This window comes from Alligator mississippiensis, chromosome 3, assembly GCF_030867095.1.
Source record: "Alligator mississippiensis isolate rAllMis1 chromosome 3, rAllMis1, whole genome shotgun sequence".
Taxonomy (NCBI): Eukaryota; Metazoa; Chordata; order Crocodylia; family Alligatoridae; genus Alligator; species Alligator mississippiensis.
In genome coordinates this window covers 277098608-277112606 of record NC_081826.1, presented here as the reverse complement: position 1 = coordinate 277112606, position 13999 = coordinate 277098608, and the positions used below count along the sequence as shown (strand labels likewise).

General features: G+C 37.6%; 1 protein-coding gene across 1 annotated transcript in view; it reads right to left on the bottom strand.

Annotated features, from left to right (window-relative positions):
- Window positions 1-13999, bottom strand: part of RICTOR (RPTOR independent companion of MTOR complex 2) — a 173568-nt gene that overhangs the window by 40795 nt on the left and 118774 nt on the right. Inside the window, exons 19-22 of the mRNA XM_006276624.4 lie at window positions 11050-11096; window positions 7429-7564; window positions 6431-6630; window positions 5031-5157 (exon numbers count right to left, since the gene is read on the bottom strand). Coding sequence (XP_006276686.1) covers window positions 5031-5157; window positions 6431-6630; window positions 7429-7564; window positions 11050-11096 — 510 coding nt within the window. The remainder of the gene's footprint in view (window positions 1-5030; window positions 5158-6430; window positions 6631-7428; window positions 7565-11049; window positions 11097-13999) is intronic.

The following is a 13999-nucleotide window of genomic DNA, read 5'->3' as shown; positions in this document are numbered from 1 at the left end:
ATACAAAACAGCTATGTTTGATGCGATGGCTATAGAGCAAGATGGTAGGGTAGATACACACCTTTCTAGACTAACTGAATAAGATGCATGTAAAGGGCACAAGCTTTCATGGACCCAAGTTCACTTTGTTATATGCTATGAAAGAACATGCAGAAAGAGTATAAGGAGAAAGAAATCAGAATATTGAGTACATGGAATCAAAACATCCTCATCAATTAATTCAATCTTCTGAAAACTAGTATGAGAAAGAAGAAAAAGGATCTTAAGTCTCTCTCTTTCTTCCTGAATTAGAAAGTACCTTTAGTAAATTCTCTTCTCTGTACATTTCGGAACTTTTTCCATTTTGGAACCCCTTTCATAAAAGAGAGAAACTCTGGTGTCAACATATCACAATATAGGCCCTTCAAAAAGAGAAGTGGGATGGTGAAGAAGAGGGGGATTTGAATTATGAAGCAAATCTGTCAAAGCCTGGAGAGAATCATCTCTCACAAAGTTACCAATTTCCAACTGAGGTAAAAACTGGCAAAAGTCATCTTCAAATATGGTATAGACTAGGGCTGATATATACTGGAATGTAGCTCATCTCCTGCCATTGTGCTTGAAAAGTCGTACACAGCTGAAGAGGATTTTGATGGTGGCAATTACATCTCTGATCACAGGAAGGGAATACAGGAGCACACCCACCATCTCTAGTATTTAAGCAGAGGGACTTGCAAACTACTTCTTGAACTATCCCCAAATATCTGGCTGTACCTCATTCTTGTTAATACCAGTCAGTTCCAAGCTCCATCTTGGAACTGACTGCATCTTCACCTTCAAATGGAAAAATCTTTGCTATACATTCTTGTCTTTCAAGGGAGACCTGAAAATTTTGACCGGATACAGAATCTCAAAAATAACTGCACAGACAATTATTTAGCTTTATCAAAGTGTCTGAAGAATTAAGACTCTCAACTTTTGCTTTTCAGTGTTTTACCATTCCATGAAAAGAGCATTCTCTAGTCTCTGTCAGAATGTTTCAGATGATCAAAGTAAAATATTTCTTCCTCAGAGACGGTACTAACAGAAAATCATCATCACTTGGTGTTTATTACTTTTAAACAAATGTTACTAAGCATATTTCTCTTAAACACATCAACCTGTTTGCCTTTTTTTAGCAACTGGCATCGAATAATCTTGCTCTCTAGATCTAGGAAGCACAGCTTCTACCATAAATGGCATGGAGCTGCACTTACAAGAAATACAAAAAAACCATCCTGAATCAGCTGATAATACTTATCAGCCTTTTTTACATGAGTTGAAGGGAAGCAGGCATAAACCAAAGCGGCAACAAGGGAGAGGAGAGGAGCTGGAGAGTGCGTGTGTGTGCATTACCAGAGGCAGGCAGGCAGGCATGTAAACCGCCCTGGAAAACTGGGGGAGAAAGACTCCAAAGCAGGTCAGGACTGTAGGTTGCATTTTCTCAAGGAGGGAGACTACTGCTTTTGTGAAGCAGATGGCTTGTGTTTTTGGAGGGGTTTTTTTGGTTTGGTTTAGATTTGTGAACCAGACAACTGGGTTACAGCTATAGGTGGGGAGAAGCCTGCAGACAGGGGTGTCAGGGTGTTCCCCCATGTGGGCTAAGGTTTTTTATCTGTGGACCAATGTGGGTGCAGTCAGAGAGAAAAAGGGGCCCAGGCTTTGACAGCTGGAGCCCCGACAAGCCCTCAGAAACCCACAAGGACAACTCTATGAAAGGGGAGCTCTTTATGGGTGCAGGTGGGCAAAAGGACTTGGGTAGGGTGACTGGCACAATTGAGCAGCCCTGGCTACCTGTGGAGCTGCTACTGGGCCTAAGGCTCCTTCACTGCCCACAACTACAAACAATTTCAAAGTTGTGGAGGCCTCCATACAAGGAGTCTAGAAGAACGTAGCTGCCAAAGAGCTGGCCCTACCAGTGTTAGTCACACAAATGAGAAACTCAACTAATTTTTCCTTGGACAAAGAGAAGCAGTAAAATCCTAATCTTTTCCTACCATCTGTGTCCCAGAGGATTATTCATACAAGTGGGAACTAATAAAACTCTAATATTTCCTTATCTGAGGTTGCTAGATTCAGGAGTCAATGCAATAGAGATGAAATCTGAACAAAGCATCTAGGAAGTTTTTGCCATATGCTGATATCTGACTGGCAGAAGTGAGCGGATTTGCAGGTACCACATCCCATCTCACAGCAAGACTGTAACTCTTAGATTCAGATTTAGTTTCAGGACTGGTAAATTGGACTGTGAAGCAGTTGTCTCTTGGCTCTTGCCACCAAGTTCTTCTGGTCATTAGCCACTTAAATGACATTAGAACATCTGGATCCAACAAACCGCTCTCTTAAAAGTCACTTTAGGTACACAGGCTGATAGCCAACGTACAGTCTCCTCTCAAGCTTCAGATATAATGATCCAGGAAATGTGTGAAGCTATAATCATTTTAGAATCAAGGAAAATGGATTAACTTTGCAAAGACTTGGGCTCTTAATGCTGCAATGTATTTAGGAGCTGATATTAGGCTACAGTATATCATGGACTCATGTGACGGGTCAGATCCAATGCCTCCTGATGCAGAATTGTCAACCCTGTATTGACACCCCTACACCACCATGGAAATAAAAAGTAGAGTAGAGACCACCTATAGGGAAGGCAACTTTCTTCTAGATATACTACTATCTGGCAGGAAATTCAAATATGGGAAAACTGATAGAAGACAGCAGGATGCTTGCAGCCTAAATTTCAGTCTACCACTCAAAAAACAAAACAAAAAAATTCAACTACATTCTAACTATATATACTAATTAAACCTATAATGAGATTTCTACACCCATATCTATGCAAAACACTGAAAAGAATATGGGACTCCCTTGGCGCAGTTCCTCATTTTTCAGCTAACTGTGGCTGGAAGGAATGGAGGCAACTGAGATAACCTTCTTTTAGTAGTGTCACAACCCAAAGTTGTGATTTTTTGTTTGTGTGCGTGCTTCGGCACCGCTAAATTATTTCCCGCCAAATTTGTTGCTTTCTTTGCATGGTAGAGTTCTCTGCTGCTAGAGAGAACTCTGGTGCAGCGGGGGATTTCCCGCAGGATTGCAGCTTCTTTGCAGTGTGCATCTCTTTCTTGCACTGTAGTGATACACGTTGCAAAGAAGTTCCCGCCATTTGTATTAGGATCTGCGCCATGTTATTGGCCGATTCCTAATTTAGGCACACGTGGCGGCTAGCGATTGGCTTGCTAGCCGTACAAAAGGCTTGGGTAATTTCCACCCAAGCCGGAGGAGGGAAGAAGAGAGAGAGATTCTGTGTGAAGATCTCCAAGCGCTGTGGACCCTCGCGGACCCGACGCGCCTCCCCTAAGCAGGCAGAGAGAGACAATAGATCCGAGCCTACGGAGCTTTCGCTTCTCGCCTCTCCCCGTCACTGAGCACAATCCTAGACGTATCCCTTTCCTGTAATTTCGGACCCCGCGGAGCCTAGCAAACTCCGGGGGGAAAAACTTAATCGGACCCGCAGAGCCTGAATAACTCCAGGGAAGCTTTTCGAACCCAACTTAACCGGACCCGCGGAGCCTAGCAAACTCCGTGGGAGCAATCTATTTGTCAGAGTCCTCCAACGAGGGTTCAAGCGGGAGCTGTGCCTGGAAACTTGTCCAGCCTACACCAATACCATCTTCGGGTGTAAGTAAACAATCTTTTCAATCAACCATTACGTCTCCGTAACTAATTCTAACTCGCGTGCGCTAAACCGCCCTGCGGCTCTCTCCCACCCCGCATGCCCGGGCTGCCGGCCACAGCCCGCGTGCACCTGAGACGGTTCCGGTATGATCCCGGTTCGCCCCCGGCTTGCCCATGGCGGCCAGAATGGGATCGGAATCACCACCGCGCATGGCGACGAGGGCGGGATCAGGGCCCGGCCCGCACAAGTAGTGTTGTTACCCTGAGAAGAGGTTTAGGAGAGATGCATGAACACTCCAATGGACCGTGCGCATTATGGCTCCACTATCCAAGCTGCACCAATCACTGTACCCAAAGTGTAGAAATATGAGGTTATATTGAACGTAAGCCAGAAGACAGCTCATCAGTGTGTTGATTCCTCACCCAGGATTTAAAAAAGAAAAGAACCCCCCCCCCAACCCCCAAACAACCACCCAACCAAACAAAACCCCTCCCCTCCCCTGCCTGCCCCAATGTACAAACATAGAGCTTCCTACTTCATGCTGAAGTACAGGACCCAAGAGCCAAAACTGCATAGTCATGATATCTTTAAAGAATTGTATCAGTAATTACAGGCAGCAAATGAGCACCTGCCTTCCACTTTCAGCCTGCCACTATTCTCAACTTCCCTTGTTCTCACTCCTTTCCCCATAGCATACAGAAATCCTCCCATATTTGCTAGCTTCAAAGAAATACTATTCTCCATTATACCTACATCCTTCTCTTCAAAATCCAGTCTTCAATTTTCCTTCTTTACACTCTTCTTGGAGTTCTGGATTCTTTTTTCTCTGGTCTACAAAGGAGTTACTCTTATCATATAAGAGTATATATAACTCTTATTTTATAGTATTTTCCTGAATGAGTCTCAAAAATGTATTCAGTTATTCCTCAGTCTTTTTGGCATCAGTGTTGATGCTCTCCATTGGAACCAATATCAAAACCTAAACATTTTTCTTTTATTAATTATCCAGTACACCTGTTTTATTTTTAGCCTACTCTTTCTTCTTTTTTTGTTACATCAACACCAGTTCCAAAGTTCAATTTTTTACCCTTTCTTTATTCCTGCATCTGTGGCTGCTCCCATGCAGATGCAGAGACAAGGTATACACAAGACTGCTTATCTTTTTAAAAGTTTGCACGGGAGTCCAGTGGAAGTATATATTTCATAATTATAGAAAAAAGAAACCAGTTTATAGGTGACATTTTAAAAATTAACCATACATGTCTGATTAAATTAAATAATCAAATGAATTAAATGTCTAATGGTAAATAAGAACAGAGTATTTAATTACACTTACATCAGTAGCAGCAGTTAGGATTTTGGAAAGGATGACTCTTGCTAACCCATCTCTGCTGTAATCCAAACTAGACACGGTCAGTTTTAGTAAATGATCCTGGTTCTTCAAAGAACAGAGATTAAGAAGACTAGAAAAAAGTTGAAACACACTATTACTTTTTGAACTCGTTTATCTCACTTGGATATTTTATTCAACAGATGACGTTTACATGTAATCTGAGTTCACTTTTCATATTTTTTAAATGAAGTAGAAAAATGGATTAATTCATACATTCAATTAAATTATTTTAAATTCATAAAGGCTGTACATAGGCTGTATATAGATTTCATGTAGCACCACTGACTTTTTTCCGTAAGAACACCATAGAAAGTAAATTTTTAAATGACTAATAAGACATACTTGTTAGTATTATTGGTTAAGATAAGTGTGCTCAAAGTTTTGATCCCGTAGGCCAAATGCGTGGCGTGAGCCTGGTTTACAGGCTGAATCAAGCCCCACATGTCAAGATAAGGCTGTGGGGCCTGCTACCTCCTGCCCTTCAGTACTAGGATAGGGTGTTGGGGGCCCAGAGCCTGATGCTACCCTGCACACTGGGATTAAGAAACTGATCCCGTACACAGGGCCTGTGAGGACTCCTGCAGGGCAGATGACAAGGTGCTACAGGCCAGCTGGGCTGGGGGCTAAGCACCCCTAGTTAAAATCATATGAAACAAATGCTTGAATTTCATCTTATTAAAGGGTTACCCCAATGTTAACTTACTTCATATAGTTAAGATAAAATCCAAATCTTTACCTTTTATAACACTGCTGTAGAATGCTAAAACTTCTGATTCTGTCATAAAGAAGTAATGATTTAAAGGAACTGGAACTTAAGTTGCATGCCTAGCTGAATCTTCTTTCAAAACCTACTATTACTACAATCACCCTTCCATATCATTACTAAAGGTTCCCAACCATTTTACCATTTTGGATCAGAATAAAACATTACCATTCAACATAAAGGATATTTCAGCAAAGATTGGGCATAACATGCCACACTGGCTACTTGAACATTAGCATGATATTCAATAGTACATGCTGCCTGCCCATTTCTATCTATGTACTGAAATATACTTTCTGATAGAGTCATCTAGATTTGTTAGTCAGAAATGCACCGGAAAAAGAAAGGTCTCAAGGTCAGTAATGGTTCAGTAGTTTGCATCAATTCTGTTGACCTTCAGATCATTTGGCAAAACTACTGTACTCCAAAAACTTTTTCTGAAGATATTGGGGAGTTCAAGTCCCAGACTTAAAGTTTTGTAGAGACTGATCCTTATGCGAACATTTTAAATGATAGTTGTGATAGTTTTAAATGACAGATCCACCACATATTATAAACTGGAGTAAATAGAAGTACTTACCACTGGAACACGTTGCATTTTTCAAGCATTTTTACGCCATGAGGGTGACATGAAAGTGTACCAAAAAAAAGAAAGTAGTGCTGACTAAGTGTATTCAACAGCCCATTGTTTTGAAGACTGCGTTCCGGTTTCATTCCAGAGGAAGAATTGAGCCACTGTACAATATCTTTTACCAATTCCTCCAAATAGCCTTGTCCATCCTAACAAAAAAGTAAGGAGATATTTTTTAGTTTTTAGTAATGGAACAGCTTTAATTGATTTTCTTTTTTGCTTTTGTTTGCTAAAATGCATTCATTTAAATCTCTCAGAATGCATATCTATAATGAAGTTAATACAATATAGATTCTAACAAGCCAAATAAAATTAAGCCAGAATAAAAAGCTAAAGTCAAATAAAGTGATTGCTTAGTTTGTGGGCCAACTGGAATAATTCTGATATTTGATATTTGCAGAAGAACAGTTATGAAAAAAAACACGTCTCTGGTCTCCTGGATTAAGGCACAATAAAACATTTTAGTCTAATTGAAGGAAAGATGCTTGAAAATACAGATATAAGTTTGGCATTGAAAAGTAGAGAGAGGTATCTGTGTCAATCTGAGGTTTGGCAGAAGGTAGGGCAGTGTGGCACCTCATGAACTAAGTCATTCAGAAAGGCATGAGTTTTTGTAGGCTGCAGCCTACTTTGTCATAGCATCCATGCCTTTCTGAGCAAGTTAATCCATAATGTACCACCCTACCCTTCACTGAAAAGTAGTCATGGAAGATTCCATAAATCCCATTTTTATTTTCAAAACACTTTAATTTAGCAATGGTCTTTTATCTAATTACTACTACACTGACCAGCCTTGATAATTTAGGATTCTAAATTTGATTTCTGATGTGTTGATCTTTTTAAGAGTCTTTTAGGATACTAAAGTTTTTTGATAAAGATCTTAATTTTAGTAAATATGTTTGCTTAGCCATTTTCTCACCAGTTTTGTGACTAAAAACCTCTCTCACCTCTTCAGATTCAAGGAGAAATTCAGTAAACTGGCAACCCACGACAGTGAGCTGCTTGGCCTTGCCATAATCCAGATCCAGGTTGGCATACAATTTACTGCTAGGCTTGTAAAAATACAGCAGTCGTCGTACAAACCTAATAAAGATTAAAATGAAAAAATTAGTTGCTTACCACCAAGAAATATGAATTATTTGTGATAGCATAACATAAGCATAAAAATAAGAGCATACAAAGAATACTTTAACCCTGAGTTAAAGTTCTGACACTAATCAGTTTTATCCCAAAACTATCAGTATAAGAGCAAATATTGATATGCCTAACTAATAATTTTATCTGGACAATTTTAGGGGTAAAGATCATATTATATGCCACAAGAGTCCTGTCTATAACTTTGGGGTTGTTATAATTTAAAGTGAGTTAAGAATACCTTTTCAGAAAATAGCAAAAACAAACAGTAGAACAAATTAATTTAGTTAGACTCTTCTGCTAATTTTTTTCCTCTAGAATTCCCATGGGTTACAATATCTATCCGGCTATGAAAACAAGAAGGGACATTTTTTCTCCAGACTGCTTTAAAAAAAAAAAAAAAAAGAAAAATCTATTGCAATGCTTGTTATATCTCCATAAACAAAATCAGCCTACACAATGGCTGGCATGCATCTCCCCTTTGAAAAAATATATGCTTTCAGAGGGTGACATACAACATTTTTCAGAATGACACTATTTGTATTCAGACCATTCAAGCAGCTTTTGAAGCATTATCCCTGACCAAATGTAAAAGTTCAATCTAGCAACAAATTCACTACAGTCAAAACTTTTCATTGACCCATATGTAACTACAGATCAGCGAGTCTCACTTATGTCCCTAGGAAATTGGGAGAATCCATAATAAAATGCAAAATCAGCAGTCACATGGACAAACATGATCTGCTGGGAAAGAGTCAGCAAGACTTTTTGTAAAGAGAAATCCTGCCTCACCAATCTGATGGGGTTCTTTGAGGGTGTTAACAAGCATGTGGGGCAAGGGGGATACTGTTGACAATATATCTGGACTTGCAAAAAGCTTTTGCCAAAGTCCCTCACCAAGGGCTTTTAAAAAACTGCGTTGCCACAGCACTGGAAGAAAAAAGTTCTTTCATGGACTGCAAGCTGGTTAAAAGAGAGGAAGCAAAAGGTAGGACTAAATAGTCACTTTTCAGGCTGGAGGGAGGTCAAACGTAGGCCCAATTTATCCAACATTTTCATTAACAACCAGGAAATGGAGGTACACAGTGAAATCTCCAAGTTTGCAGTTCATACAAATTATTTTTCAAATAATTTTGGAAAGTCATGTCCCAAGCTGATGGAGAAGAGCTACGGAAAGATCTCACCAAGCTAAGTTACAGGGCAAAAAATGGCAGATGAACTTCAATGCTGACAAGTACAAAGTAATGATGCTGGTGAAAAATAATTTCAACATAGTACACAATGCTAATTTCTAAACTAGCTGTTAGAATTCAAGAAAGAGACCTTGGAGTCATTGTTGATAGTTCTTTGAAAAGGTCAAGTCAATGTGTAGCAGCAACCAAAAATGCCAATAAAATGCTGGACACAATTAAGAATGGAATGGAAAGCAAAATGGAGAACAACATGCCATTACACAAATCCATGGTGAGCTCACATCTTAAATACAATGTGCAGTTCTGGTCTCCGCATCACAAAAAAGGCACAGTAGAATTAGAAAAGGTACGGAGGAGGGCACAAAAAATTATAAGGGGCACAGAGCAATTGCCATACCAGGAGGGACTAAAAAGGTTACAGCACTGCAGTTTGGAAAGGAGAAGGCTGAGGGGGAATATGATAAGAATTCCATAAGATCATGAATGGTATGAACCAAATGAACAGGGAACTGTTGTTCATCAAGTCCCAGAAAACCAGAACAAGGGGGAGCCCTCTGAAAATAGTGGGAGACAGGTTTAAAAATAATAGGAGACAGTACATTTTTTTAATGCAATGCATAGTTAACTTGTGGAATTCATTGCCACAGGAGGTAGTAGAGGCAAATAGCATAGCCAGGTTCAAAAAGGGACTAGATAAATTTATGGATGGCACCTATTCACAGCTGTTAAACAGAATGATTGGAGATGTTTTCTCTGGCATCTCTAAACCAATAATTATGGATACCAAAAAAGGTAATGAACAGAAGATAGATCACTCTAGATCTATCCAGTTTGATGCCCACCTTCTAGCATCCTCTTCTGCCACTGTTGGAGACAGAATACAAAGCTAGATGGACCACTGGTTTAACCCAGTATGGTACTTCTTAAATTCTTATGGAATCAATCCAGGAATTCAGGAGCCCATTTGAAATTTGAAGGGCTTGTACCGCTATTTCTATAAATCATTAGTAAACCTCAAGTGAATCTGCTGCATTACTTAGTTTGAGAGAAAAGAGAATGTTATTTTATAAGGTATCTATATATAAATACTCCTTTGTTTGGGTTCCCCACCCTCCCTGGTGTTAGCTACAGTAGAAGTAAGATCAGGTCTCTCCCCATGTCTAAGTGAAGAACCAGACTAGAGATAGTCCTAAAAATCACTTTGCAAGCCCATTTTTATATTTTTCATAAATTAAACAGTCTAAAATAAAATCCAGAGTGATGACATGATACATGTTTGATTATTCTTATGCATTATGCTTGCATGTATCTCTTAAATATGATAGGCTGGCAATAATTTAAGTAATACGTTGTGATTCAATCATTAAGAGGTATTTTGTATTAATTTTAAATGTTTCACCTCCACAGCTATAAGGTTTTTCTTATGCAAAAACACCAGATTAAAAATTCATTGAGATAACATAAAAATTGTGTGTGTACACACACATACATACATATCCACACACACAGTATATGGAAAAAGCTCAAAAATAACTTCGTTGTTTGCTATTTTTGACAATGGTGATCTAGTTAACAGTCCACAGCTCTGAGTCATCCAAAATAAAAGGGATTTTTTAAATCTCTAATTGCAGCCAAGAATGGAAGCATTCCATTTTGTAAAAACACGGCACTAACTGGGTTTATCAGCTGCAGAAGCAAGTTTTACAGTCTAGAGAGTCCTAGCTTTTTACAACTTACTTGGCGTGAAATAACCCAGTCACTGAACACTGCATGAATCCAGAAAACACCTATATACTACAACCTGTGCATCATAGCCAGAACTGTAAATATTTCATTAGAAAAAGTACTGCTACAATCTGCTGGATCTGGAAAACAATCCTTTACCATATAGTCAATTACTTTTTGCATATAAGGGTGTGTGTGTGCAGATGGGAAAGGAGGAGGGAGAGGGTACATGGGGATTCAGAATAAAATGAAGGATGTTTGCAAAGCTGATCATAAACTGGCTAATTGATATACTTCTATTTTAGGGTATACAAGTTAATAGTTATGCAAAGGAAATAAAAACTAACCCTAAATAAATTACTCTAGGTTTTCTAACCTAATTACCAAGACTTCTGTTTCGTGTTATATACGCATTAGAATTTTAAAATGTGCTATTTCCAAGGAATAGCTTATTGAAATGATAAAAAACATGTCATTATTTATCTTTCTTCACAGGAAGTCCACAGTTTTACATACCTGTGCAACTGTTCATCTTTATAGTTCCTTAGATTTACATTTGGCCACTAGAAAAATAGCAAATATATCATTATAAGACTTTCACCAGTCCTGGGTTAGTCACTTAATATTTAGAAATGTATCTGTAATATATAGAAACCAATACATTTTAATGAAGTGTCCTAGTTCTTTAGCTTCTTTAGTCTTAGTTCACAGGATTAAATGAAAATTTTAAAGTAATATTTACTTGCTTCACTGAAAAGCCCATGTTCTCTCTCATCACTCCCAGACATGTTCTTTTCATTTTGGAGTGAGACAGGTAGTGCTGGGAGCATACCATGTGTACCTACAGAGTTCTAAAGAATAAAACTGCAAAATATGATATGCTAGCATAAACCAGTTTTGCTTGTTTTTTTCATGTGTATAAATAAAAAATAACTTTAAATATAAATGTTAAAGGGATATTTAACTTGATATTTTTCTGTATTTGTCAATGAGTCAGTTTCAAGGAATTGGAAATTCTGGTACAGCACCCTTGGAACTGTATTAGGAATTTTTAATTCTCTGTTGATTTTTAAAAAGGGCTTTTAGATTGGACCAATGAAATAGCATTAGATGTTTCTGGCTCATACCTTCTCCCTCCATGTATTTTTTTTTTTTAATGCTCATGCATATCTGTTGTCTCTACAGTTGCAAGTTTACTTTGGTTATCACTGGCAAACACCCTCTTTCAAGGTCTGGGGAAAAAGCATATATGCATGCACTGCTCTTCCTGCCTGAGTCATATAACAGAGTGATATCACCATCCTAATAAATGAAATGGGCAGTACAACTGACAGTAAAGACTGAAACTGATTATAAAACATGCTGTTAGAAATGAACAGCTGATTAAATAAAATAAAAATATTCCCCATTTCAGTGATAGTAATCCTAGGTATGACTAGGAAATTAGGAAAAACACAAGAACAAAATCCAAATATGATATTCATGTCACAGTGCAAGAATCTATCCTATTTCCGTTTAACCCCCTCATTAGTATAAATATGATTTAAACAGTGTTAAGAAAGTCGCTACATTTTATCAAAGCAATTAGTAATACTGCATAATCATTTAAAACATTAATTAGAAGTGTTTGAAACACAAGCAATGTCACTAACTGATGTATGAAAACCCTCAACCAAAGAAACAATGGATGAATACCAACACATGAAATCAAAAAGAATGTAGGGAGTTAGGTCTGTATTTAGAAGTATCAAAATAATTTTTGTTAAAAATAAATATAAGACTTCTATTTATAGATATTAACTTAAGGGGTAGTACAATCACCAGGCTGACAATAAAAAAAAAAAAAGCCAAAGATCCATCTGAACTGACTAGCTCAGGCTAGAATATTTAAAGCATGCCAGTGTCTATTTCCACCAGCACCTTTGTCTAATGTCACAACCAGTTGCCTTTTGCTCCCTAGCCTGAATGACTAACTACCTATTAGCAGCTGGCATGACTGAACTTGCACATCTGAAGCTATAGCAAGATGCCTTAACCGTTCTGCACCATCCCTTAGAACACCAGTTTGCATTGACATAATACAAAGGATCTAGGGAAGTTAAGAAGAGAGAGAGAGGCATAAAATAATATGGTATCTGATTTTGAAAGAACACCTTCTGAAACTTATAAAACTCTACTCAACAGAACACTAGAAAAATCCACCTTAGGGAAAATCTGAACTCAGCATGGAATTTAGCCATACGATTGAGAAGTTTTTCTATTTTCTCTAGTGTTATAAAAAAAGCCTTAATTTCAGCACCCAACTCTATCTTTCAGTTCAAAATAGGGTAATTAAATAGAAGACATTTTGAAGAGTAGAAATGGACTAGGAAATGGACTTCTTATACATAAGACTTCACATTAACTTAAATTATCAATACTAAATTTACATAATTAAAAAGAAATCAACAGGTTGAAAAATAAAAGTAGTAATCCAGCAAAATAATGATACTGTACATGATTTATGTCATCTGAACAACAAAAAAAATCTAGCATAAATCCATCTAGGTTTATATGCCTTGTATTTATATTTTCCCAGGGATGAACATGTTGTATAAATAACTATCCAGAACTTTTTTCCTTTCTTGTACCCAAATTTGCCAGAATTTCGTATGTACACCTTCAATGGTTTGCTAGTTTTAGTTCTAACAGGGATGTTTACCTATCTATACTCCAACCTTTTTTCTTTAATAATTTTGTATTATTTGTACATAGCAGATTTTACCCTAAACATAATAAGAGCAGAATAATTTATGGCTACAAATGTGATACTGGAGACACACTAATGAAAGCTGAGGCAGTTGTGTAGAGATGAACATTACTCTTTCTTCACAATGTCAGAAAAACATCCAGAAGCAGCAGCTATCATAGGAACCACTGAGACACCTCTAAAGGCATCCTGGACACTCATAAAAGAGTGAACCAGTGAATTTAGTAATAGTCACTGACACCTGTTCCACAAAATATGTAATATTCAAAATGGATAAGGCAGTGCACTGCTTGTACTATAGATTCTCTGATAAAGGAGTATTCATTTTACCAAGAATAATCCAATTTTAATATTTTACAATGAGTCAAGTGATCTCGATAGAAAGGGTCTATATTCGTATCAATCTAAAACAGGAGACACAACATAATATCATGCTTTCCTACAATCTTACCAAAGTATCTCAATCTTGACCTGTAATGACTTTCAAATTTGCTCTAGAGAAATTGAAGATTAAAGAAAATATGTTCAAATGGACTAACACTGCATTATGTTGGACAAGTGCCTGCTTTGGATTAAAATGAGATACTATTAATTTCCAGGTAATGATCTAATTAATACTAGTGTTTTACTATAATAAGTTTAAGAAACTTTTTAAAATAAATATTTGATATATTATTTGATGCAACCTTATTGGAAAATGGTTAATTTGTCATCTTT